At 43.6% G+C, this 27,947-nt stretch overlaps 1 protein-coding gene across 1 annotated transcript; it reads right to left on the reverse strand.

Annotated features, from left to right (window-relative positions):
- Positions 1-67: 67 nt before the first annotated feature.
- On the reverse strand, positions 68-27,096 carry ARG2 (arginase 2; the record flags this gene model as incomplete). The annotated part of the gene is made up of 8 exons (XM_082838684.1): positions 26,926-27,096; positions 25,935-26,007; positions 7,540-7,717; positions 4,944-5,103; positions 3,984-4,078; positions 3,704-3,808; positions 2,598-2,734; positions 68-273 (listed from the first exon to the last, which is right to left on the reverse strand). The coding sequence occupies exons 1-8, from the start codon at positions 27,034-27,036 to the stop codon at positions 68-70; spliced, it is 1,065 nt and encodes a 354-aa protein (XP_082694810.1). The 5' UTR covers positions 27,037-27,096.
- Between the last annotated feature and the right edge of the window lie 851 nt (positions 27,097-27,947).

Below are 27,947 nucleotides of genomic sequence, written 5' to 3' on the forward strand. Positions count from 1 at the left end.
GTCACCACAAATGCCTCCCAACTCTGGAATGCCCATTGCGACAGACACGTGTCGCACACAGTATTTCCTAAATTCTTACACGTTCTTCACTTTCCGATTCATCTGGTGAACTAGGAGTAGGAAGTTGGTCATAGACAATGTGCCCTCCCTCCCTTGTCTGCCCAAAACTTGAAGCAATCACATCCACTGCCAGGCTGGCTGTAGCCTTGGCCTCTTCCTCCGACGCAGCCAACCGAGGATTGACTTCCACAAGATCCAGTGCTGAGAGCAACCCTGAAAGAACAAAGTATGACCAAAAAAACTTCCTAGCTGCTACTTTCAGTGAGAGTCGTCCCACCTGGGTAGAACAAGCTAAGGTAAAAAACAAGTTATTTTCTACGATAAAATTATCCACCGTCAGGAAGCCCCTTATTCCTCATTCTCTTGGGCATGAATTTAAGTTAAAAACACTCATATACCAGAGTAGGATTGAAAGAAACCTTTAAGGTAATAAAATCAATTATCCCTGTTCAGTGAACGTAACAGGCATAGCTGACAGGCTTTCCGGTTCGGGTAGGAGCTGGGTCGGGGTGGGGGGTCGGGAAAATGTGTCATTTCCAGTGTTTCCGGGCCCTCCTAGATGCCTGCCTGTAGTTGCATGAGGAGCAGATCTCTCACATCTCACTAGCCAGAGCACGGTTCCCACTTTTGAACTCTTTTGCTGCATCTGTATCTCTTAAGGCACCATGTGCCCTAAAGTATAGTTATTACTGCATATCTCACTCTCACCCCTGAGCTCTGAGGGCAGGTTCCACTTCGGACACAGTTTTTAGGTCTCCCATCAGACTAACGCAGCATCTTGCACTTGGTCAAGGGAAGACTTGGTCATACTTTAATTTGAACTCCAGTTACCTTCTGTGACAGTTTGGGAACTTGTGCCAAAGGGTTTGAGATGGGAAGATTAGACCAGAAAAGAATCTATCCAGACCTGCCCTCTACCACCACCCCAGTACATACATACGTACGTACATACATATATATATACTTCTAGGTATATATAGTTGGTTATTCTGGATGAAGTTAATCTACCTCCTGCAAGAGTCATCTGAAGAAACTAGCACTGGAGAATATAAGTATCCGAATATTTAGGGCGGCCGTAAAGCCTGGAAGCAGGGGTGAATATACTTATTGGTTTACCAATATTACATTATAGTACTGATACATGTTATGTTCAGTGCTGTTACGTCCGCTCAGTGTGCCGTCCCTTATTAGCAATGCAGAGTTCAGTGCGCTGTGCAAAACTACAATGAGCAGGTATGTTACTATAGCATTTCCACCAATCCCTGCCTGCACGTTCATCTGTGTCTGATGGCTTGTGTGTCTGATTTCCACTGACTAAACATGGACCTTTTCATAGCCCAGAAGTAAATCAAGAGGGTACAAGCTATTAAAAATATATATTACCCATGTTTCTAGACTATTGCCACCTTGTAAATTAATTTAAGCAAACTGCTTTATCTATCTAGTTGACAGTGTCAGGACAGACAGCCTTTTAGAATAACATTGCAGCAGGGGAGGGAGGGACACGGCATGACCACTGCCCCATCTAAGTGCTAGAGGTTACCAGCCTGTGCTCTAAGTTGTGTTACTGGGAAACAGAATGGAGAACTGAACTTCCAGGTTCACTGGCCAAGGACAATTGACAACATCTACAGTTGTGGGTCTGAGAATAAGGCTATCTTGCCCCTGTCAGATCTGATAGACAAGCATTCTTCCCTTTTCTTTGGTGCCTAAGGCTCTGGTAGGCTCCAGAACCAGGGAGACCATTTCTCAATTTCCATATCTATCCCAACTAGTCAAGGGTTTTCTATGGTCCTGAACCTTTCAGTGTGAGGTCTCTATGCTATCTTGACCCCAATTTCACAAGGTGGTATTGAAGTACCATGTGGTAGTTGCTTAAATTTTGCAATGAGAGGTCATTTAAAGTAGCCTTAAAACCAAAAGCTTTCTGACAGAAAATGGAAACTGTTTGCAAATGAGTATGAGTTGTGGGATAGTAACCTCTTGTAGCTACTCTCGATGATCTTGCATTCAGTTTACTCATCTTCCTGTCAGCCATTCATCTTCCAGTATCCCCCTATTACAGGTCCTATCAAACAAGCCCTAGTATAAGATTTACATGAAAGGACCCAAGGTATTGTCCAGCTTTGAAACATCTTCAAGAGAAGCTTTGACTTGACATTCTTAACTCCCAGTGAACCAAACTCTTAGTGTCAGGCTTAAAATTATAGCTATTTGGCCTTGGCTTTCAATCTTAATCTGCCTTTATACAATTCAGATGCAAAGAACTGCATCAGTTTGGCAGTTTATTCTTGTATTTATTACACGTTTAAGTAGACAGACAATTTTTTATTCAGTGTTACCTTGGCATATTTTGTTATAAAGCCAGGTCCAAACATGCCTCTAAATGACTGTCCCTTATTAGCCTGACCACATGACTTATAGCTATAGACATTTAAGCAAAAACAGTGTCGGCAGTGACGTAATAGTAGAAAAGATCCCCTGGCAGGCAAGAGGCTTCAGCATATTATGTAGTTAGCAGGTTGATCACTGCTTACCTGTATTGTGTACTTCCTCAGTAATATACATGCCTTCTCGATAGGTCAGTCCCCCTACAACAGGGGTTCCTGTGGCTGGAGCCAGCGTAGGGTCAAATGCATCAATATCGAAACTCAGATGGATTGGCCTTCGTCTTCTTGAAAGGAGTAGAATAAGAATAGTCATTTGGGCTGTACTTGGACATTCGTCCTTCCTACAGTTGCAGCTCCTTGATTTTGTTGCTGTTAATCCTAGTACTTTGTTAATATAGCACATTTCCAGATTTCCTATTCTGGAAGCTGTTGAGTATGTCAGATGCCTACGCACCATTTCATAATTTTGCCCTTTGCTCTGTGTGCCTCAGACAGACTAACTCCAATTTGTATTTCTGATTTACCCTGGGCATCAGAGCTCTTACATTAAGAACTATCAATAGAGGGAATTCCTCACTTCCATAGGACATGGGTTCTGACAGATTGTAGTTTAAGCTGGATTGATCTAGGTTACAGTTGCAGTTGCTGTTATACTCTGAGAGAATAACAGCAGCTCTGAACTTAACTCTGAGTTTATGTTTGCAATCTTACCATCTCCTACTTCTAACTTGTTTAGCCCAGGTGTCCAGTGGCTGAAGCTAACATACAGCAAACATCTATACAGTAAATTATTTGCACTTCTTAACAGCTTAAGAAATGGCATACTACCAAGGTGACAGTTAATCACCCAGAAATGAAGACTCGGCACTGGGAAAATGTTCTTAACTAGCATTTGATTAGTATTCATCTCCCATGTTTCTACACTACCAAGATTTGCTTAATATAAAACTTTCAGATGAAGCAGTTGTGAGGCTGGGAAGAAGAGGACAGTTGAATGCTTCTCCTCTCAAAAGGTAAGCATTAAAAATGGAAAGAGAAATTCATAAGAGCTGTTTTCCCTCCCAACCCCAGAAGAAAAATATGACCTATATTTCATATTTTCCCTTTCTGAAGTTTTTTATATGTACATGTTTTGCTTTTATTTTAAAAGAAAGGTCATTATCCTCAAGAGACAGGCTAAAGTGTACTGCCCACTGAGAATCTGTCCTGTTCCCTTTGGGACCTAGAAGTAGATAGCCATTGTAGTTACTTACTTGCCAATCAGCAGATCGAATGTCTGTTCCATGACCTTCTGGATACCAAGTCGATCTATGTCTCTCATGGAAAAGTACTGGATATCATAATTCTTTAAAATAAAACTGGTGACATATAAAGGAAGGAAGCCTTAGTTTAAAGAGCATTTTTAATCAAATGTGGGGGGGCGGGGGTTGTCTTCATAGTGACCTACAACAGGTTAAGGCAAGAAACAACCCATCAAGTGGAACATTAGTGGCCAGGACAGGCCCAAAGCTCAACTCTAATGTATCAACTTACTGTTCAGGAGGATCCACATCCCTTAGTCCAATGTATACAATACTTGGAGAAGAGATACAAGGTTTGATCCAGGAAAATCCTGGGAGTTGTGGGACCTATGAAGGAGGAATGAACAGGATTCATCAAGGATTCTTGATCTCATCAAGATAGTCCCCGTGTGCTTCCCAGTGTGCTTTCTCCTCTTAACCACAGTATATGGGTAAAGCAGCAGACACACTTGCTCTGGGAAGGAACTGATAGAAGTGGAAGTGATTCAGAAGGGCAGCTGAAGAACACAGCTGAAGAATAAAATACCTACTCCTAAGGTGGCCTTGGTTTCTCATTAACTTACCTAAATAGCAGGAATACCGCTGATTAGGCCTTTCCATCTCTTTGCACACTACTGAATTGTTTACAGATTGGTTCTTGAGATGGCAACTGGGTTACGTTTCAAGTCCCCAACAACCAAAACGTGAATTCTGCCTAGCGAATAACCTTTGTACTGTCCTGGTTTAACTTGGTCCCTCACTGAGGGGAGGGATACACAGATTCTAGTCTATGCCTAGCATGGTCTCCCATGTCTTCTGAACAGCCTGGGAAAAGATTACCTAGACGTAATCATGGTTTTACTTGTCTTCTAGACCAGTGGGTCTGAGAATGAGGCCTAGGAGGTTCTTACCAAGAAGTCTTCCGGCTGTAAGTGTATCAGACCACTAGAGTTACTACCCACTCACCACATTCCTTTATTATGAGATGATGATCCCCCCTAAGATCAGGGACCATGTCCTAGTCATCTTTATGCCTCCAGCATCTAGACTGTCTGGTCCAAAATAATGTTTGATGAACAAATGAAGGAGTGGTAAGCATTACTACAGCCACCATAAACCCATCCTTAACAGAAATGTTACTGAACTAGACTCTCAAAGCCCCAGGATAACCCTTGCAAGCTGTTCAACGTTCTCTTCATTTCAGCCCACTAACCTTGTCCTGTAGTTCTTTGAGGAGAAATGAAACTGGCTGTCCGTGGAGATTTCCAGATGAAGTGGTGAGGGGTGTATTGATGTCAGCATGGGCATCAACCCAGATCACACAAAGGTCTGGGCAGTGCCGGGCGTGCCCACTAATGGTACCGATTGCCAGGCTGCAAAGAACAAACAGTAATATTAAAGGCCTTCCGCTTGGCAAGCATCACTAACAAATATCTTCAGCCAGCACAGCTCACACTTTGTCCTCAGGGCAAAGTCAAGGCCCTAGATTGAGGCTGGATTTGGATGAGATAGAGTCCCTGGGACTGTGTTCCCAAAGATGAGACTTGAGAGAGAGAGAGAGAGACAGGGAGAAATGGAAGGCTCTAAAGATTCAAAGCTGACAACTGGTTATCCTTGTAGTGTGACAGGTGTCATTGCTGCCCCCAAATCCCTTTAATTGGATCCATTAGCCTTGGCCCAGAAAAGGAGCCAAAATATTTGTTCAACAGATGAAATCCTGTTAAATGCTATGGGCTGTATGTAACAACTCACTAATACTACTTAATACCTTTTGAGAGACCAGGGAGATCTAATTACTTTTAAAGAATCAGTTATATTAACTTGTTAAGGATAAAAATTAGTATTACAGCTGTTTAGAAAGATTATGTGATATTTCCTAAAACAAGAAGTCAAAGTTTTTAAAGACATCAAAGTTAACAGGGCAACCCAATTAAAGACCTCATTAGATGACTGAATAAAGTAGAAGTTTATTTCCATGTTATCTTATATACATTAGCATGGCATGCAAATATCATTAAGTGTTTCTGGTTTTTGCTTTGTCCTTGATCTCCGCTTGCATTAGCCAACTGTCCTTGTCTGACCTGTAGGAATATAGCTTTTGAAATTGTGCTTGGAAAGCTGCCCAAGCTTCCTAGGAAGCAAAGAATTTGACATAGATGAGAAATGCAGCTTAAGCATCTTAGGAACTAACTACAGTCATCTTTCTTGATCAGTACAGCCTGAGGTAGCATTTTAAGCTCCATGTCCCACATAGGACCTTTTCAAGAGATAGCATGGTCTGGTGCTAAAAGCACTGGATTAAGTTCGAATATTGGGGGTCTTTCTAGGAAGAAATGTGTGAAATAGGGCAAGACTATCTATCTAGACTGCAGTTTCCCTTTCTAGAAGATAGGGATAATAATTTTAGCCTGTTTAAGTCAGAGTTGGTTTGACGATTAAAGCAGTAGTGAATGTTGTACTATTAAAGGGAGCTGAGTGACCTAAAAATGCCTCTTCCTTTAAAATATTCAACAGCTGTTCAGGTTATTCACACATCCCTTCCTTTCTAGAATCTTCCAGACAGCCTAGGTTTTAGCACTGAACAGGAAACAGGGAGCAGTGATAGAGCTGCAATCTAGACAGAAACAAAAGGAAAAGCAAGGATTATGATAATTACAGTAATAAGCAGTCCCCAAATAGCATGCTGACCAGAAGAGAGCCAATGAATGAACTTTGAGCACTGAGGTAAGAGACAAGAGATCCACCCTTGGGTTATTTAATCAGTTTCAGTAGAGAACCTGTGACTGACTTTCTTATTCTACTTAAAATTTTATTCTTGATGAGGAATCTACCTGCATTTTCAGTTCCATTAAGTGATCTGAGAAGCTCTCTGAGTACCTCAGGGGAAGTTGCTAGGTTAGATCTCAAAAGAAAATTTAATTGCCCATAGAGGTCACAATGGACTTGAATCCCAGCTCTGCTACTTCCTGGCCCTAAGACCTTGGGTAAGTTATCTAACCTCTGTCCCTCAGTGTACCCAGCAGTGAATTAGATAAAATTGTATCTGCCTCATTGCATTATTTTGAGGATTAACTGAGAATATGTATGAAGTGCTTGATATTCCTAGTGTTTCAATGCCATTTTTCTTTCTACCAAAAAAATCTTCATAACTTAGCTCAAATCACACTTAGCTGTGAAATCTGACTACTCTAGCCTAGACTGATCTCTTCCTTCTGAGATGGAGGATTCAATATTTTTTTCATGCCATGTGTATTTATTTCATTTAATCCTAATAGATCACAAGTTTCCCATAATCCTTAGCACTGCTTGAGAACTCATCAGAACAGTGCTCGATAGATAAAGTGCATGCTGATTTCACTGAGAGGAAGGATCTAATGTATTAGCCACCTAGGGAGGCTAATACAATACTGTGCAGGGTAGAGAATGTATTCACATGCCAAGTGGGGCATTTCTAACAAACCTATTAGCAGAAATGCTTTAAAAAAAAAAAAAGCCCCAATTCAGCCTATCAATAGATCCCTCCAATTCTCCTAAATAACCAAAATGAAAGTCATGAGACAGTTTTAAGAAAGCTTTCCAAGAAATAAGCATGAAACATACTGTCTAAAAATTTGCTTAGTTTAACTCTGAACTTATACTACGTGATATTTTCTCCAGTGGTTCATGATCTTAGACATGAAAATACTATGCACGTTATACCCTAAAAATTCGAAAGGGTATTTTACTCTAAATGAGGAAAGTGAGACAAAGAAGCTAAGTGATGGGCTGATGCAATCCAGCCCCTCCACCACCCCTGGCTCCCAGCTTACCTGTGGTCTCCTCCCACGGTGACACAGCTGTAGCCACCTGACACTGCTCTACTAACCACCTCTGCTAGTTCCTGGTTGGCAAGGCCCACTGAGCGAGGATTCACTATCAAGTTATTATAGAGATCATCTTTGGGAACTGGGGTAAAACTCAAGTCTCCGAAGTCTTTAAGGTGGCAGCCTAGAAACAGGGATGACAAGATTAATTATAATATATGTTATTACAGCTCTTACTGGCCTGGGCCACAAATAATAACTGTGACAAAGTACACATCATACTTATTGCCATGGTAACTCAAAACGTCACATGACAGTGGCAGGATCCTCCCAGTCCTCCCAGCAATCCTGTGGGGTAGATCCTGTTAGGAACACCATTTTGCAGATAAAGAAGCTGGGTTTTAGAAAGTAAAGCCCAGAAATGTTCACTAACTTAACCTAACAATCACAAAACTGGCAGCGATTTGTAAGACCTCAGATATCCCTGAGTTACAGAGTGAAAATAAAATACCGAGAGGAACTGGCAGGATTTTAAGAAAATTAAGTATTGTTAATTTAGGACAAAGAAACATACTTAGGAATTTTCACATTACAAACTTTTTTTTTTAAATAAAAGGCCAGGGCTTCCCTGGTGGCGCAGTGGTTGAGGGTCCGCCTGCCGATGCAGGGGACACAGGTTCGTGCCCCGGTCCAGGAGGATCCCACATGCCGCGGAGCGGCTGGGCCCGTGAGCCATGGCCGCTGAGCCTGCGCATCCGGAGCCTGTGCTCCGCGACGGGAGAGGCCGCAGCAGTGAGAGGCCCGCGTACCGCAAAACAAAACCAAAAACAAAAAAAAAATAAAAGGCCAATCTGAGGACCTAAATATTTCTTAATTTTAGGATGCTTTAACAGTTATTACTTACAAGATCCCAAACACTGTTCCAACTGCTCAACAGAAATTCTTAAGACTCACAACAATCCTATTAGGCAGCTACAGTATGCCATTCTGTAGCTGAGGGAACTGAAGCAAGGTCCCAAGGTCACACAGTTGCTAGGTGCCAGAAGCAGGATCCACATTCAGGCTGTCTGCCACAAAGTGTGTATTCTTGACTCTGCAGTTTGTATCTCAACGATTCTCTCTTGATTCTGACACTTTTAAGAACTAAAGAGTCCTCTCCAAGGTACTTCCCTGGTGGCCCAGTGGGTAAGACTCCACACTCCCAATGCAGAGGGCCCGGGTTCGATCCCTGGTGGGGGAACTAGATTCTGCATGCATGCCGCAAATAAGGAGTCCATGTGCCACAGCGATAATCCCGCGTGCTGCAACTAAGACCTGGTGCAGCCTAAATAAATAAAATTAAAAAAAAAAAGAGTCCTCTCCAAGGAGCCAACAAGGTGGCAGAAGTGGAGCAGAAGCAGCAGTGGACCTTCTGCAAGTTCATCCACTTTGGTGAGCACCTAGACCAGGCACTGGACCTGTTGACACAGTGACACAGCTGCACAGTGCCCTGCGGCTGTGGCAGAAGCACCTGGGCAGGGCCAGCCTGGGGGCACGGCCCACAGAGAAGCTGTAGGTGCTGAAGATCATCCTGCCCAGATGGTGGGCGTGCAAGACCTTCACCCAGGTGGAAACTAAGCCCAAGATTATTGGCCACTACCTGGGCGAGTTCTCTATCACCTACAAGCCTATGAAGCACAGAGCCACCCACTCCTCCTGCTTCATCCACCTTGAGTAGCCTGTTCGGCCAGTAAAGGCACAGACTTCTCTTTGAAACAAACAAACAGAATGAACTAGTGGTATATTCTGACAGTAAGCTGTAATATTTTCCCACCCGGGGTTCACATATTCCAGCAAATTATGACATTAGTCACTACATGTTAATCTTTAGTGTAAGTACCAGTCTTTCAATCTTAACCACTTATATCAATAAATTGGTTGGATTTAGGGTGAGGACTAAGTAATCCAACACTACCAAAGGATTTGCGCAAACAGAACGTTAGCATAGATTGTATTCTTATGGGCCTGTTTCTCAAACTAGAATCCAGGTATGTTGAGGGGAGGGGCAAGTGGTCACAGTATAGACATCTGAATGTTTGCAGAGACTTGTATTAAGACTAGCACAGACCAATCTTGAATATAAATTGTACAGTTTGAGCTTTACCTCTTGAACCCAAACTCAATCCAAAGCCAAACTTCTGAGAGAATGTAGAGATTTGAGAAGCAATGGCCTGGAAGATAATCCCAACCGAGGGATCACCACCAAGATCTGGACGACTAAATAAGAAGGAAATGTGCTGAAGGTAGAAGAATATGAAAACAGGCCAAAGACATTGAGAACCAAGAGAAAAAATAAATAAAACATCTATAAAAATCTTCTTAAAATCTTTTAAAAAGAAAAAAGCCACGAGTAACATCACAATGTATTTTACTAAATCTCGAAATATGGAAGGACACTTTAGATTTAAGAGAAACGAAGCTTTAACTTTCAAGTCAATATCAGGTCTTGCCATTGTTGCAACACAGTCTTGAGCTGGACAGATTTGAATGGCAGTGCCTATACTTGATGTCTTAACTTCCATATCCATGTTTATCTCAGCATCTCTAGGTGCAAGATGCCATGGCTTGACTGGCATTTTATATTAGGTGTATAATTAGAAAAGGTTTATAATCTAATTGAATAATAATGTTAATATTAATTTTTGAAGACTAACTCATTTAATCCTTCCATGACCAATAAGAAATACATGCGAATTAAAGTGATCATCCTGGTGGTTAAGTGGTAGAACTTGGGGAACACTAAGTCCAGTCATGGAATCTAGGATGTAGACTTAGATAAGTATGACAGAAAACAGTACAAACTGGGCTATTATTTACTTATCAGAATAAAGCTGCAGAAAGCTTAAAAAGGGAACTTAAGAGAATTTGATAGTCTTACAGCAACACTCGCCATGGAAGAGAGACTGAATTTCATAAAGGTATTTTGGTCATTAAACGTGTAACTCTGTGGAGTGAATCACCAGCTTAATTCACAGCCTGGGTGGTGGGTTCCGACTCCTTGCTCACCAGACAGCCTTCTGCTTATTCACTTAGTTTCTCAGTTGCCCTCATACCAGCAAGGGGGCTTCCTGACAGTGGATGCCAGAAGGTCTCTTGCTCACTGAAACTACGCACGGGCATTTGGGCTTATACATCATGGTTAGCACGAGTCTCTGGGTCTGAAAGCCTGATAAACTCCGCACACTTCAAGACTTCTGTTCCTGGACCCACAGAGCTGAGGGCCAGACCCCCTGAAGGGATCAATACCTTGAGAGGCCCTGAGTGGCCCACCTTATATGACTCCCAATTCTGCTCTTTGATTTCCACATTAAATTCCTGGTAAGGACTAGGGACAATGAGTGAGTGCTAAAGGAGTGAAAGGAGGTTATAGGGAACATGAATTATGACCCGTAGGCCAGTGTTTGAGGAGTAGAGAGGCTGATGGGAGGTTAATTTTTTGTTAAGAGAAGGATGAACTGAGTAATGATAAAGCAATTACCTTAGCAGAGTACAATGGCAAGTTCTTCTAGTTCAAAAGGTAAATGGTCTCACTAATTTTAAAGAATCTTGGAATAATAGTGAAAAAAGCAAATATTATAACATGGAATATCTATCATACTGGAGAGAGCTGTCCCTTTCTCAAACTTTTTGTGCTTCAGGTCAACTCATCTGCAAGTCTAAATCAGATGAGACATAATATTTCATTGCTGCTCTTTCCTCTTTTAGAAGGCATTGTAGGATGAAATAAACCTGAAACTTCCAAGGAAGCTCTCATATCAAACACATTTGGAACCGACTGGAAAGGGCTCTCATTTTTCATTGCAGTGGGAAAAAGTCAAGCTCTGTATACACTGGTACCACCTCACTGCTTCTCTCCCCATTGCTGTTAATAAAAATACACTGACTACTACTCTGATCTTTTAGGCCCGGTTGTTACTTTTGGCCTTGATAAACCTCTCAGGTTCCAATGGAGTGGAACAAGAACACAAGTGCATGCACAGAATGATGCAACCGGAAGAAATCCAAACAGCCCTATCTGACGTTAGCTGTGTCTGTGGACAGCACTTCTATTTCAGGGCCCTCATCACCAGTGAATCCTTGAAAGAAGTCAGTGACAGGAAAGAAGGAAAAGGAACAAAACTGTCTTTCTCCACACACCACACAGTACTAGCTAGATGCTTTACAATAGCTACTAATCCTTACTTCCTCTGCTGGTATGATTATCCACATACTTTGGAGGAAGAAATTCAGCAAAGTTAAATAGCTCCAACTGTTTAGAGCAAGCCTGAATCCTCCTTTGGTTAGAGACTCACGAAAGAATGAGTGAGCAGGCATTTTGATAGCATAAGGGTAGCGCATTCTCTCTGCTGCTCTGACTTCCACTTATAGGTAGCTCCAGCTGCTCCCAAGCCTCCCAGCAAGTCAAGAGAGGTGGGTTTTGAGGTGGGCTGACACACGGGCGTGTCTGCCAAGCCACAGGTAGCTCACTGGCAGAATATTAGACTTGGAGAAAATCTAAGAGTCTATTAGTGTACAGTTTTTCGAACTGTCCTTGAATAGGATGAATGTTTATGATTTATCAGGAATAACAAGTCAGTGAAACACGCAGAAAAACAAAGACTCTGAGTTCTCATTTGGTGCTGAGAGAACACTGGTGGCTCTTAAAGTTATAGACTCAAATATTGTACACAGCAGATTTCATCCCACAGAAAGGGAGTTCCCAGTATTTTAAAGGATGGCATCTGCTAACTCTTAGAACCTCAAAGTTGTACCTGGAAGACCAGCCTACTGAAAACAGTTGCAGTGTTACTGTAAACTAGGAAAGGAATGCCAGTTAATTCAGGTCATTTGAAGTAGGCAGAATTTCTCTTATCCCTAAAATGTCATTTGGGTAATAACCTTTGAAGAGACTGTTATATAAGGTAAACTCATTTGGCTACCACCAATAAAATGCAGGGGTCTGAATTTTGTTTAGTGCATTTAACTCCCAGAGGCTGTACAACCTCAAGAACCATGTGTCCTGGGGTATCTAAGAATCAGCTCTTTGCTTCCTTAGACCCAGCCTCCAAAATAAGTTTGGTGGTTTAGGGAAAGAAATCATATCACACAAGTATACCTATTTGTTCTAGTTCACTCATAAGACTGCTCCAACCAACCCTCTCGACACTTGCTTCCTCCCCACTCTGTTCTCCTGTTCAACAGGAGGTGTTCTCAGAGGCAGTGAAGACCATGGATGAGGAAGACCAAGGACAGTGGCACTAGGGGCTCAAGGATGGAAGGTGACCCCGGGCATCCAGGCCAGTCACTTCAGACATGGCCATCTAACATCTGTCGGAGTTTACCTCAAGATCAGCTGATACAGATGTGATGTTAATAGATGCCTTTGCGTGAATGTGATCCTTGAGTAAAAAATCCCAATACAAAACAAACCCAAAAGTTTGGCTCAAGACATGTAACTGAGATGACTTGCAACACCAGTTATGTTTCCTGCTAATTGGTTCTCCAGCCACATCTTAACTTGTCGAAGAAGAACAGTGTACCACTTGCTGAGGATAGGCTTAGTAATGTATGCCCCTCTGAACCCAACTCATGTCAACCCTCCAAGCACCTCCAAGACCATGGTGAGCCAACTCAGGCTTTCTTGGGCAGACTGTCAGCTGACAGCACCCTGACAGCCTGGTTCCAGCACAAGCAGGGGCAGAGGTAAGAGGAGGGTTCCTCTGGCTTCACGGGTCACTGCGACAGAACCACTTTCCCTCGTGCAGAACAAGACTGTTAAGCTTCTCTGAGAAAAAAAATCTGTTGTTAACATGCTGACAAAACTTCAAGCTACTCCAGTATCTAACCACGGGAAGAGACAGCAACAATCCCTGGGGCTAACGTACTGCTTTTTAGAATATGGGATCTTTCTTCTTTAAATTCTTGATGCTCCAACTTGTTCCAGAAAGGATTTAAAGGGCTAGTGACTACAGCTCTGCCAGTTAACCAGTCCAGATGTGTAGCTCCCTGCCCCATACCTGTGCTAGCATCCTGGTGAGTTTCACAAGGGACCTCAACAAACCAGACAGACCACATTCCACGCTACTCCAGGCTGAAAGCAGAGCGCACAGGAGATGAGGTGGCCACAGTGGGTCAAGTGGCCACAGCAGACACGAAGGAAAGAATCCTGTCCTTTGGCCCCTAACTTCCCAGAAGAGTCAAGATTACCAACCAAGTTCAGTCTCGAAGTTTGTCCCACCTCACACAGTCGTTACAAGGATTGAAATGAGATAACAAGGAAAAGCCTACACATGCTAGGGGTTACGTTATTAGTTCAACTAGATGAGGCATCTTTGTGGTTTTTCTCCCCACCCTACCCTTTTCTTTGCAATAGATGGTGTAATCTAAGACTTCCCCAAACTTGTTTACAATACGACTATGTCATTTGGATAAGAACAAGAGTTTTTGGTGAGAAGTAGCAAACGTACACAGGCCCACTGATTTCTCATCGAAAGGGCTCCTAAGGAGCCCAGCTGTCACACACAGTTCAAATTTTCTACCTTCCCTGTAAAAGAATATAAAGGCATGGCCAATTTCACTGGAACACCAATTCTCTGAAAGCCCTAACCACAATGCCACACCCTGCTGTGACTCAGTTCTCAGGTCACACAGGAAGGTATTTTCTACTTCTTTTCCTATTCTGTGGTTCTGGCTTCTTGGGGTAGAGGAGGGGGCCAAAAAGATGCTTTCTTCTCTTCAGATACTAGCATTACCACACCTATTATAGGAATACACCCTCATTATTAAGAGAGCTTGGGGGACTTCCCTGGTGGCGCAGTGGTTAAGAACCTGCCTGCCAATGCAGGGGACACGGGTTCGAGCCCTGGTCCAGGAAGATCCCACATGCCACGGAGCAACTAAGCCCGTGCACCACAACTACTGAGCCTGCACTCTAAAGCCCGTGAGCCACAACTACTGAGCCCACATGCCACAACTACTGAAGCCCGCGAGCCTAGAGCCTGTGCTCCGCAACAAGAGAAGCCCCCGCACCACAACGAAGAGTAGCCCCCGCTCGCTTCAGCTAGAGAAAGCCCACGCACAGCAACGAAGACCCAATGTAGCCAAAAATATAAATAAATAAATAAACTTATTTTAAAAAAAAGGGAGAGCTTGGTCATTAATAGGGACAAGTAAGTTTATTCAAGGATTAAATTATTTAAACCAACCACAGTAATCCCCTTAGGTTCTAGGCCTCTGAATGTGCTATTTTGGATATTAAAGGAGTAACGCCACTCCTTTCTAAAGCAACTAGAGGCTTGAAGCAGTCATCATTAGCTACTTAGGTCCTGGAATAAGTATGTTTCAAAAAAGGAGGCAAAAACTAGCCATTGCCACTTACCAACATTTAGCTTGACTAAATTCATCAACTGGTAGCCCAATACCTTGTAAGAGTTTAAAATTTGATATATGACAGTTATTCAATTTAAACATTTTTAAAATCTGGGAAACCAGGGGGCTTCTGAGGAACAAACCATTTTGAGAGTAAGGAAATAGTGATCCGGGAAAATCCCACGGATCACGATGTGAATGAAGTTCCAGGAGAAAGCCTGGATGCTTTGCCCCATTTCGTCCTTCAACAAAAGCTGTGTGCTGACTGTGCACCTGGTTGCAGCCTTCAGGAAGCTCACAGCCTCGTCAGAAGACAGGCAGGGAAAGCACAGGCCGGTGCAAACTGCGAAGATGCAACTGTGCACAGGGTGTGATGGGAACGGGAAGGTGCTGACTCAGACCCAGGATGAGCCAAGGGGACTTCTCAGAAGCATCAGTACCTGAATCCTGAAGGTTTTAGCCAGGAATGAAAGGGGAAAGGCTTGCCAAGCAGAAGCACATAATACCTTCAGCCCTACAGAACAATGCCCAGGGTCCATCCGGGAGGACTGCAGAGAGATGAGGAAGGAGGAAGGGGCAGGGCCCAGGTCCTAAATGCAGCAGGGAGCTACTAAGGTTCAAGTCAGGAGGTGACAAATCAAATCTGCACTATCCTGCGTGCCACAACTACTGAGCCGGCGTGCTGCAGCTACTGAAGCCCGCGCACCTAGAACCCGTGCTCCGAAACAAGAACCCACTGCAATAAGTAGCCTGTGCACCACAACGAAGAGAAGACCCCACTCGCCGCAAGTAGAGAAAAGCCCGTGCGAAGCAATGAAGACCCAACACAGCCAAAAAAAAAAAAATCTGAAAAAAAAAAAAGAATCTGCACTGTTAATCTAGTGATCTGGTGGCCTCTGGAAAATGGCCTGGCCTGCAGAAGAGCAGCTCCCAGAGGGGCTGTAAAGACAAGACAGACAGAACTGACAAGATTCCAGCAATACTTAGAGGGGTGTGGAGGAGAGAGAAAATGTTTGCCCTCCAGCTTTCTGGCTCTGCTACCATCAGAGATGAGAAACCACAGGAGAAGGGAGTGGAGATGATGGTAAGTTCAGTTTTGGATACTCTGATATTGGGGCGTTAGAGACTATCCTGTTGATAATACGTGGAAACAAGTTAATGGCTCAGATCTAGGCAGTGTTCAATGGCTGATGACATCACTTCTGATGGAAGTGTACACCACCACCTATGAAGCAGAACTGCCAGAAAAAAAAAACTGGACCTGAATCTGACCAAGGATCTAGATCCAATAACCAGTAGAAAGGAAATACAGAGGACAAAGAATATGTCACAGGATGCCACAGGGATGTGATCTGCAAAATACAAGCTGAGAGATTCTACAGACAAATGACCTAGTTTCCGCTACAGATCAACTGCAAGGAAGAAGGAAGAAAACAGGAGGGACTTATAAAGGACTTACGAGATAACAATACAGACCTTATTTGGATCCAAACTCAAACTGTAAAAAAATAAACACAAAAAGTGTAAATCAGTCGGGCAATGTGAACATTAACTGGTGTAAGGGCAGATACAAGTTGAAAATAGACTTAATTATCTCTGTTGAAAATAAGGGTAAAAACCTCTCCTCCCTTGTGTTTCAGAATTTCTTTCTCTGTCCTTTTCACATGTATGTAATCTTTATAATGACTAAATAGGCCTCACAACCCAGGAATGTTTCCTCAAGGACTTGGGAACCACTTTTTGAAATACAAACATCTAGGTCCCCAACCTCCCATTTCTATGGGTATGAGTGGTTGGCCCCTTGCTTCAATTTGCCAAAAAACTACCTCCCCGCTTTAAGATAGGAGAAGTTTGTTTCCCCTCCAGATAAAGCCAGTCAGCTAACCGGTAATCACTCCAATTTCCATGATAAAGTTAGGATGAGCTACATGTGACAAAAGGTCAACTATCAAAGTCCTCTAACTGGAGGACTAGTTATTAATCTTGAAAACATGGATTGTGTTGCACCTGCTTGGCTATAGAAAAGAGTAAGATTTGTCTTTGCAGTCTTTTATCAGATCACCCGATTTAATGCTTATTCAATAATAAACTGTTTTTCCTTCTCTACCACCTTTGTGGATAGGTTCTCAGATGGGAGATTTTTTAAAATTATATTTCCCAATACTGGTATTTGATATTAATTTATTTTAGGTGTGATAACGGTATTGTAGTTAAGTTTTAAAGCATTCTCGTATTTTGAAGACATATAATGAAATATCTGCAGATGAAACAAAATGATGTCTGTGATTTGCTTCAAAAGGTATGGAGGTGGGGTGAGAAACCTTGCCAGGTATAGATAATTGATGCTAGGTGATAGCTCTCAAATTCATTATGTTACCATCTCTACTTTTCTTATGTTTGAACACTCCTGTAATAAAAAGTTAAGAAGATACATGGAAGCCAGCTGGTATACAGGTTTGGAGCTGGGAGGGAGGGGGAATAAGTGCTGGAGATAAAGCTGTGGAGGCATCAGCACACAGGTAACAGGAAGGCCGTGGAAATGGACAAATGGCCAACTGAGGCAGCATAAAGTAGAGGGTCAAGGACAGAACCCTGAGGAATACTAAAATGTAAGGGGTAGGCAGCAGAGGGTCTAGTAAAGGAACCCGAAGAGTTAAAATCAGAAGAGAGTGGTGGCAGTTTCAATAAGATAAGATGGTTAATAGTGTCGAAAGTGAATGTTGCAGGGTCCACCATATTAAAAAGTAGGAGGTCAGAGACCTCAGCAAAACCAGTTTCATTGCAATGATGGCCCAGGACCCCTGATTATAGCAAGTTGACCTGTGAAAAGGCAGTGGGGAAGCCAGTTATTTTGTTTCTGAAGAGAAACAAAATAACTGGACAAGAGCTAGAAGGCTACATACGGCAGAGGGGGATGGGAGGTGGGCAAGATTTGCACTTACTTACTGAAGGGACAGGTTAGTAGAGAGACGCTGAGAAACAAGGGGAGAGAAGGGCTCAGTGCTGGAACAAGAACCTCGGAGCCAGGAAGGGATGGGATCTAGAGCACAGGGAGATGGTGTGGCTGACAGCCACTTGTCGGATATCTGCTCTTCCCTTCCTCCACAGAGGATTTTAGCTGGGGCACGACCCCTTAGAAGAGACTAAATTCACCGTCTTCCCTTCCAACTAGCTGTGGCCATGTGACCCACAGAAGCCAAAAGGATAAGCAGAGGTATCCTGCAGCAGTGTCCTGGGAACTTTCCTTAAGGGAAAGCACAAGTTCTCCCTTAGCCCGCTTGTCGGTTTATTTTCCCATCCTGCTGCCAGAAATGAGGCCACAGCCATCTGGGGCCATTAGATAGAGGCCTTGCTGGTAGTGCAGCAAGATAAGAATCTAGGAACTGAACTTCAATGAACTGAGCCTCCAAACCAGTTCTGGACTTCTCTCTAGACTATTTCCTAGAGCGTGAACTATTTTTCTTAAACCGCTTATCTGGGGCTCTTATCATGTGCAATTGTACCTACCTAATACAGGAAGGACTGGATACGTCATCCTCTGAGGACAGTGTAATAGTATATTTGTCGATACAACTCATTGGGGGATGATGGGGAGAAGAGCTAGAAGTTAGGGAGTTCATACCTGAGTTGGAAAAACAGGATGATTATGGGTACAGATTTGAAATAGCCATCATGAGAAACAGGATTTTTGGAAGAAGTTGGAGACCGTACCTTTATGATGGTGCCACTCAGTTTCTTCAACCATGGTAAGAGCTGAGAAGGCAGCTGACTGCACCAATTGAGGAGCTAGATTGTATATGGTAAGAAATGAGGTTCTCAACTACTTCTACTGCTGACTGTATGAACTTCAGGCCATACTTTACTTTTTTCCATTCTCAGCTTTTATACAACAATGTGCTAAATAACAAGCTGAAAAAAATTTTCAAGCCTACAGCATTATGTCCCTAAGAAGTTACAACCTCAAGTGACCTTCCTTGTTCTTAGAATATTCTATTCTAACTTATTTTTAAGTGTTTCCTTTTTAATTTTAAATTGTGGTAAAATACACATAAAAATAACCATCTTAACCATGAGGTGGTATTAAGTACATTCACATTGTTGCATAACCATCACCACCGTCCATCTCCAGAACACTTCCTTGCAAAACTGAAATTCTTTACCCGTTAAACCATCTCTCTCCATTCCTCTTCCCCCAGTCCCTGAACCACCATTCTACTTTGTCCCTATGAATTTGACTAATCTAGGTACCTCATAAGTGGAATCATACAGTATGTCTTTTTGCAACTGGCTTATATCCCTTAACATAATGTTCTCAAGGGTCACAATGTTACAGCATATGTCATTTTCCTTTTTAAGGCTGATATTCTATTGTATGTTTGTACCACATTTTGCTTATCCATTCATCCATCAGTGGACGCTTGGGTTGCTTACACCTTTTGGCTATTGTGAATAATGCTGCTGTGAATATGGGTGTACAGATATCTCTTCGAAACCCTATTTTTCAATTCTTTTGGATATATGCCCAGAGTAGAATTTGTAGATCATCTAGTAACTATTTTTAACTTTGAGAAAACTCCACACTGTTTTCCACAGTACCTGTATGATTTTATGTTCCCACCAACAGTGCACAAGGGTTCCAATATCTCCATATCCTCACCAACACTTGTTATTTTGGGGTTTTATTCATGCTAGCCATCCTAATGGGTATCATAATTTGCTCTTAAGATTAAGAATCACATAATAGGGACTTCCCTGGTGGTGCAGTGGATAAGACTCCACGCTCCCAATGCAGGGGGCTAGGGTTCGATCCCTGGTCAGGGAACTAGGTCCCGCATGCATGCCACAACTAAGAGTTTGCATGCCACAACTAAGGAGCTGGTGAGCCCCAACTAAGGAGCGCTTGAGCTGCAACTTAGGAGCCCACCTGCTGCAACTAAGACCCGGTGCAACCAAATAAATAAGCAAATATTTTAAAAAAAATAATAAAATGCATGGATAATCCCAAACTTTGTTTAAAAAAAAAATCACATAATAGCAAGAACCTAGCATAGTGCCTAGAACATAGTAAATGTTAGATATCAAACAACTTTGAAATATAAGATGTAAGTTAAATTCTTTGCTGCCTTCTTCTAAGCAGGAAAGATATGGTTACATTGAAATTTGCCAAATCCCAAAAACATCTATAATAGATTTACCTATATTGAGGTTCATCAGTGATGTATGCTTTTGCCAAGGCATTAGCAAATTACTAATTCCAGAAAAGCTTTATCACACTCCGGAAAGAAACCAGTGCCCATTAGCGGTCACTCCCCATTCCCTCTCCCCCAGCCCCTGGGAACCACTGATCACTTTCTATATGGACTTGCCTATTCTGGACATTTCATATAAATGAATTCATACAATATGTGGTCTTCTGCGTTCTTTCACTCAGTATAATGCTTTCAAAGTTTATCCATTTTGTAGCATGAACTAGCAATTTATTCCTTTTTATGGCTCAATACTCCATTTTATGAATATCACATTTTTCTTAAATCTCCCGTAAAAACCCAGATTTCTGGCTTTTCTTGAAAAACTGGAGATAAGAGTGTAGAAAGGCCCTTCCCTTCCCACATGACAACCACTGGCAAGACCTCAGGAACAGCTTTTTGTTCCCTGAACATTCCAGGCACTTTTCTATCTCAGGGTCTTTGCACTTTACTTACCCTCTTCCTGAAATGCTTTTCTCCCAAATATGCACATGGTTCCTTTCCTTACCTCCCAAGGTCTGCTCACATGACCCCTTCCTCAGTGAGGCCTCCTACCTACATCTGCAATGCTTACCCTATCCCCCCATCCCTTGCTTTCATTTATTCTATAGTGCTCATTACATCTGACATACTGTATGTTTTACTTATATCTGCTTCCAACCACCCCTCATTAGAATGAGAATTCCGTAACAGGTATTTCTGTTTTGTTCACTATTATATTCCTAGTACCTAAAGCTTAGTAGTGCTCAAATTTTTTGAATATATACAAACAACGAACTTGTTATAGTTTTTAGTGACTGAAAGCTGCTAAGAAAAAATAAACCTGAAAATGTTTAAACAGCTTTAATGCATACTTTATATTGACACTTTAAGTGCAATGAGTTTTGGCAGTTATATGTAGTCCGTAACCTCCACCATGCTTAAGATATAGAACATTGAAAGTGAAATTAAGTCACAGTAACACATTAAGGTAGGTCTGTTTACTATAGTCAGGCATGCCTAGAAGTTGAAGATGTTTTAAATTAAAGCTTTAGGCTTGGGACTGCCCTGGCGATCCAGTGGTTAAGACTCCGCGCTTCCAATGTAGGGGGCGCGGGTTTGATCCCTGGTCAGTGAACAAAGATCCCACGTGCCATGTGGTGCGGCCAAAAAATTTTTTAAAAAAAGGTTTTAGGCTGTTATTTCAGAATTTGTATTAAGGAACATGATAGTTCAAAAATCAGAACACCAAGAGAACAAGGAGTTGCTAAAATCCAAAGGGACTAAAACATACTCCTAGATTAAAGACCAAAGAAAGCATAACCTAATGAGCTGTGTTAACATACAAGAAGATTGTGTCAGTACTAAGGGGAAAAAAGCCAACAAAAGAATAAGAATTTATTATCAAGGGCCTGGGGAGAGAGGGCTTTGCATATTCCAATCCACATGGTAATTTCTCACTGGAATTTGTAAACTGATTTATTGGTCAGGAACTTTAAGCTGCAAGCAACAGAACCCTTTCTAGCTAATTTAAAGAAAAGCAGTTTTTTCACTTTGGGTAACTCCCAGAATCATCTTAAGAGGACCAAAATGTGGTTTAAAGGTCACATTGCCAGGAATAATGGCCCCAAAAGTCACACTGCAGATTGCTCCAATGAAGATACCACTGCTGCTGTCACCTCCACTACTAGGAAAAGGAGTACTGCAGCTTGCATGGCTGACCCCACTGACACTGGACAGAAGCTACTGCTGGAACTGCCGCCACAACTGCCCATCACAGAATGAATTCTTCGTTGCCCCTTCTTCCAAAATGTCAAGACCAGGTTTAGGGTGGGTGTTTCTGTTGGTGGAGCCTAGGTCAAGAGCCCACAACCCCAGTTACAACACAAATGAGGTGGAATGTGGATGGAGAGAAGTCTAAAGAGGTAAAAGAGGGTCAAATTGTAGAGGATCTGTCTTACTGGTTGTTAAGCGTGGAACACATACCACCAGTGGTTGAGGGTCAAATACCAAAATGTAAAACTAGTAAAATGAAAATTTATTAGAAAAATGCATCTAGCACAAGCCTGAGATTTCATTGTTTACTGTAGGGGCAGGCTACATTTTAAAAGTATAAAGCTTTAAAGCCAATTTAGAGAACAACACCAAAATAAATAATATGGCAAGTCAGCAAAGATGGTATATGAATGACAAGACTGAGAAGCATGGATGCATGTAAAAAGCCATGGAAAGACTAAGCAAAGGAGAAAAATAGTCTTAAAAAGATCAGTCTGGTGGCAGTAAAGAATGAACTGAGGTAGGCAAAATGGGACAAGAGTCATTATTGGAAAATTAGATCTGTGTGTGAGAAGGACAGAACTAGAGCAGGGCCATTACGGGAAAGGACTCTAATCATTTAGAAGGAGGAAAAGAAGTCAACAAGACTTTGTGATCAGAAGTAAGGAACAAAAGGGACGACAAAAGAATTCTCATGGTCTTGGAGTTTGACTTGGGTAACTAGATAATGAGTGATAGTGTGAAACAGACAATGGGAAGACAGCAAGACAAGCAGATTTGACGGAGAAGATAATGAATTTTGTTTCGAACCTGTAGAGTTTGAGACATCTGTGACAGTGAGATGAGGCTACTTAGAACAAAGCTGGTGGAACACTGGGGACATGAGCATTTGAGGGCTGGGAAGAAGAGAAGGATCCCCAAAAGGAGTCCAGGAAGGACCAGGCAAGGGAGAGGAGGCTCAGGAGAGAGTAGTGTCCTGACTAATAGAATATTTCAGGAATAAAGTGGTCAGTTGTGCAGTAGAGAGGTCCAGCAAAATAGAGGCTGACCAATCAGTGAGCTTGATCAGAGTAGTTTCAGTGTGATGGTAGGATGGGAGCCAGGCTGAAGCATCACTATCATAAAACTGAATCTGTGATAGCTGCTGTTCTCTACCAAACACTGAAAGCACATACAGACCTCTGCACTCACATATCAATCTGTTCCAAATGAACAGCTCTCATACCTGTATGTTTAAACTATCTCAGGCTTTCTGTTGGTTCTTGCTGAAGCAGCTCAGATTCTTGGGTCTCAACCAGAGTTGCTTGCTCTGCTCTCTCATGGAGCACCAAATGGAGCAGAAGAATAAATGTCCCTAGCCTAGTTGAGGGGAGCCAGAATAGCTCCCATATGTCTTCCTGAACTCCAGGACCCTTGGCTGGTCACGGGAATACAGTTCATTTAGGCCGTCACCGCTTCAGTACCACAGCTGGGTCAAATTACCATAATTACAATGACAGACACGACAAACTGTTTATGTTACCCACAGAACACTCATCCTACTTGTGAAGAAAAAAGGGCAAATTGGGCTTCCCTGATGGCGCAGTGGTTGAGAGTCCGCCTGTCGATGCAGCGGATACAGGTTCATGCCCCGGTCCGGGAAGACCCCACATGCCGCGGAGCGGCTGGGCCCGTGAGCCATGGCCGCTGAGCCTGTGCGTCCGGAGCCTGTGCTCCGCAACGGGAGAGGCCACAGCAGTGAGAGGCTCGCGTACCGGAAAAAAAAAAAAAGAAGGCAAATTACCGTGGCTCTAAGAGCTAACCAGAATCATGAGCAGAGGCACTGCACCTAAGCCTTGCCAGAGCAATTACTTCTTCATTTTTCTCAGGCTCTCGTTGTATACTAAAATAAGTGGTTACCTGAGAGAGGAACCATTGAGTGTCCTTACTAAGCCCGGGTGGGGGGGGGAGGAACCCAGACAAAGGCAAATATATTCATTCAAGAGAACAGGAAGTATAACTGATGCCATGGCAACACCAGCAGCCTGTGACATCAGAGCAGAAGGCAAGGAACAAAGGGATTTATGAGCTACCTTTCCATGGGTCTTCTCTCCCTTGAAATTTGACCCATGCCACTTATTTGGTGCTGTTTCAGAATAGAGCAACTGCAACTTCTCTTGGTATTTTTCTCCAACGTATTTCTGGAGATTAGCCGAAACCAGATGCTGGAAACCTGCTGAGTGCCACAATCTTATTAACATGCAATGAGATTCTGTTTCAGACTGCTGGTGATACCGGACTGCCAATCGGCTACAGGGTAAGGATATAAATTGTAAAACGAAACCTATTTGAAAAAAATTAAAGGGGAGACCAAATAAACTGAAGCTTCATCATCACTTTAGGTTGGAGATTTACACAGGAAGTATTTGAGGGAGTGGAATTTTAGGGAGAATGGCTTCCCCAGGTTGGAGTGGAAAAATACCAGGAGCTGTGGCAGGAAAGGAGGTGTACAAAGCATGAGTAAGAGAAGCTGCTTATAAATGTTCCCTTCCCCCTCACTCAGCAGCCTCGGCTGGATACTATTAATGTCCCCTGTGTAAGAGGCTACAATTGAATCTAGTCAGAAGTCTCTTCAGACAGAATAGAACAGTGAGCAGGCAATTTGAGCAAAGCCAGGCTCAGTTTATCAGATGAGCTGCAGGATTACCAGGTATTAAAAAATAGTGATTAGCAGAAATTGCTTTCCCTCAGTGTAAAATTATGCTTTTAAAAACAATGTGTACAGCTGATTTAAAGGGACAGTATCTTCATTTATAAGCGGGGGGAGGGGGGACAACTTCCTCCCATTAGGTGACCTGCGACACATTAAGTGTAAATCTTATCTCTCATCTTTGGTGGTAAACTTGGAGAATTATTAAAGTGATTAATTATACTCCCTTCTTCAGTAGGGTCTCTTTATTATTTAACAGAAAGGGTTTGAGTATCCAAATCAAGACACCACATCCATATGTAACCAGAGGTGTACGGAAGACACACGGTGACTTCATTATTCCTGTTTTAGAGGGAGATAACCCACCCCTGGAATGGGCTCAATGATCAGCAGAGTAGGTTTCAAAGCAAGCACGGGTAGGGGATTTATAGTTCACCTAGATTCTGTATTAGTATCTCCAGGACCTATAGTTCCCTACTACCATGCCTTTTGCACTTTACAGCTCCAGAAAAGATATGTGAATGGCCCTAATAAAATAGAGGAAATGGCCTTGAACAGCAGCTAGGAACATTTGGGTTATATATAAGAACCTTCCTACCATAAGGGTGTTGGAATTTGGTACCCTGTTACTAAAAAGGTTTTCCTTTACTATATAAATGGCATTTATCTCTGGGTTGGATTTACCTCTGGTTCTGTACGTTTAGAGTACTGTCCAGATTACAAGACTGCAACGTTACTTTTGATTACCTGGGGTGCCTGTGAAAATGCATGTGTCTGGGTCCTACGTCAGAGCCAATAAACCAGACTCATCCACTGAGAAGCCTAGCAATCTCTCTTTCTCACAAGTAAACCAAGTGATTTTCATAATCAGGGAAGTTTGGAGAAAACGGACCTAAGGCTCTGCTTACAGTAATAGAAAGTTCTTAAACCTAAGGAGGAAACGAATGACTTGAAGAGAGGAAGCTGGTTAGACGGATGAATCATAAGCACCTCTGACTGAGTTAGGAAAGCTAGAATTTTGGGGAAAGGTTGACTGCACAGTGGGAGTGAGAGCCAGCATGCTCAGCACCACTTCGCAGTCACTAGCAGCTTGTTCCAGGCCCTGCCTCACTCCGCCTCCTTGCCTTCCACACAGGCTCTTTATTGCAAGAAGACTTTGCCTGGAGACTCCTCCATAGATCTTAAGCTGCATGTGGAATCCAAGGGAGGATGGGAAATGCTTTCCAGATACACAGCTGACGCTGTGCAGTTCCTGGATATGAGGGAATAAGACTCTGAACTGGCGTGTAACCAGCCCCTCAGACTTCTAAAATCCAGCCACTTACCCAAATCGGAGAGCCTTTTCATCAAGCCAGCTTCTCTTACAGCAGTGGGACCATATTCCACTCCTTTTCTCTTCTGTAAGATAAATTACGCAGATATGAGGGAAGATGACTAGAAAATAAGACCACTTTAGCTCACAAAAATACAGAAGTCTGCAATGCTATACTTAGTTCCCAGCAGATCCCTCTGAAAACCTGTGACAGCATCAGCCCTTCCTTTTATTCTTTTCACCTGAGGTCTGGTCATTTCAAACACTTGCAGGGAAGGAGGAGAAACAACAATCACTGGATTCAGATCAACCTTCCAAGCCCCTCGTTGTGGGAAGGGCAAGTGGAGGCAAGATAGAGGAAGGGGCTGAGCCAAGCCAGAATCTGGCTGTTGGGTGTAAGTGTCGCAGGCCAGGGCCGAGCCCCGGCTTCTCCACCAGTGACCTCTCCACGACTGCAGGTTTCTTTCATTGAAGAGAGAACACAACAGCCCCTTCCGTCTTCCTGCCGCTAGAGAGGCAAGCACCAATTTCCTTCCCAGTTAATTCTCTTTCTGAGAATGGACCCTGGAGCCTTAAATCCTTGGTCCCTCTCTTTAACCTCTCCTCCCTCAATTTTCCACCGGGGATTCTGGTCGGTTTCTCCTCTTCCAGCCCCTCCATGAAATCCTCTCCCTCCTTTCCTCTCCTCCACCACCCCAAGCGGAACCCACCACTTTCTCGCTCCTCGGGGGTAAGGCCGAAGAAACCCACCAGCCCGCTGCCCCCTGCCCACGTGGCAAACCGGGTGCCCTCATCCCCTCCCTCCTTCTACCGAGGAAAATCCCACGTGCTCTTCCGGTGCCCAATCGCGGGAATCCACCTCCTCGTCCCCTCTTCGTTTCTCCCCATCCTCTCCTCGCCTCCCCGTTCTTCCCACCGGTCCCGATTTCTCCAGGCTTGGGTGAGGGGGTTGGGGGGTGAGGGGGCGGGAATCCTGCACCAAGGTGCCAGGTCCCAGTTCTCACCTGTCCCCGTGAAAATGGGGCTCCAATGACAGCCACGGAGTGGACGGACTTCTTCGGGACTGAGAGCGCTTGCGTACGGAGAAGAAGCGAGAGGTTGCACCTCAGGGACATGATAGGCAGCGCAGGACGTAGACGAGCGAGAGGCTGCTACGTGCGGCTCGCCGCCTGGGGTGAGCACCGCAGCCTGCTGTGGTTACCTACCGGCGCGCGAGCCGCGCCCCGCCGCGCCGCCCCATGACGTCACCGCCGCCTCGCCCCGCCCAGGCCCCGCCGCCTCGCCCCCAACCAGCCCCCGGCACACCTTCCAGCAAGCCCCGCCCACTGCTGCTCAGTGCCCCGAACGCCCTCGCTGATGTCACTCGGCTCTGGCCCAGGCTCTCCGGCCAAGGACAAGCCCCTGCCGCTGACGCCACAGGGCCAAGATCGGGGCCCGGCCAATAAGAGTGCGGTCACGGACAGGTGTGTCCCTGGGCGGGAAGCGGTCGGCTCCTGCAAAATTCGCGAACTCAGCGGAACAAGCGAACGCACACGTAGGCTCGCGGATGGTGGCTGTCTTCACACAGAGGCACGCCGGGCAGATGCCTATTTTACGGAACGGTTGGCTGGGCTGGGCTTGGCCCAACTCCACGTGAGTGCCTTGCGGAGACCAAGCTGGCGCCCCTTGGCTCCGTTTCGTATCAGAGCTCAAGGTCCAGGAAACGTACTTATCCCACCTTTGGGCGTCGAAGGCTAGGAGATCAAACTTAGATTAGAGCTCTCCCGGCCGGGCGTGTTAATAGTAACCCACCTATTTTAGATGGGAAGGTTAGGATTTACAAAGTACCTTCCAGGAGTTTTAAATTCTTTACCTGAATAACTGGACCACTGGTTATTAATAACCAAACATAGCAACATATCTGGACTACTTCTAAATTTCAGCGAGGCTAAAGAGCTGAAAGTAACTGCTTAAAGTTTTAATAATAATAATATTTTAATAACAATAACCAGCTAAAGTTCTAAGAACTTTTAGCCCTCGAACAATT

This window comes from Leucopleurus acutus (genome assembly GCF_964270905.1).
Source record: "Leucopleurus acutus genome assembly, chromosome: 1".
In the NCBI taxonomy this organism is placed as follows: Eukaryota; Metazoa; Chordata; class Mammalia; order Artiodactyla; family Delphinidae; genus Leucopleurus; species Leucopleurus acutus.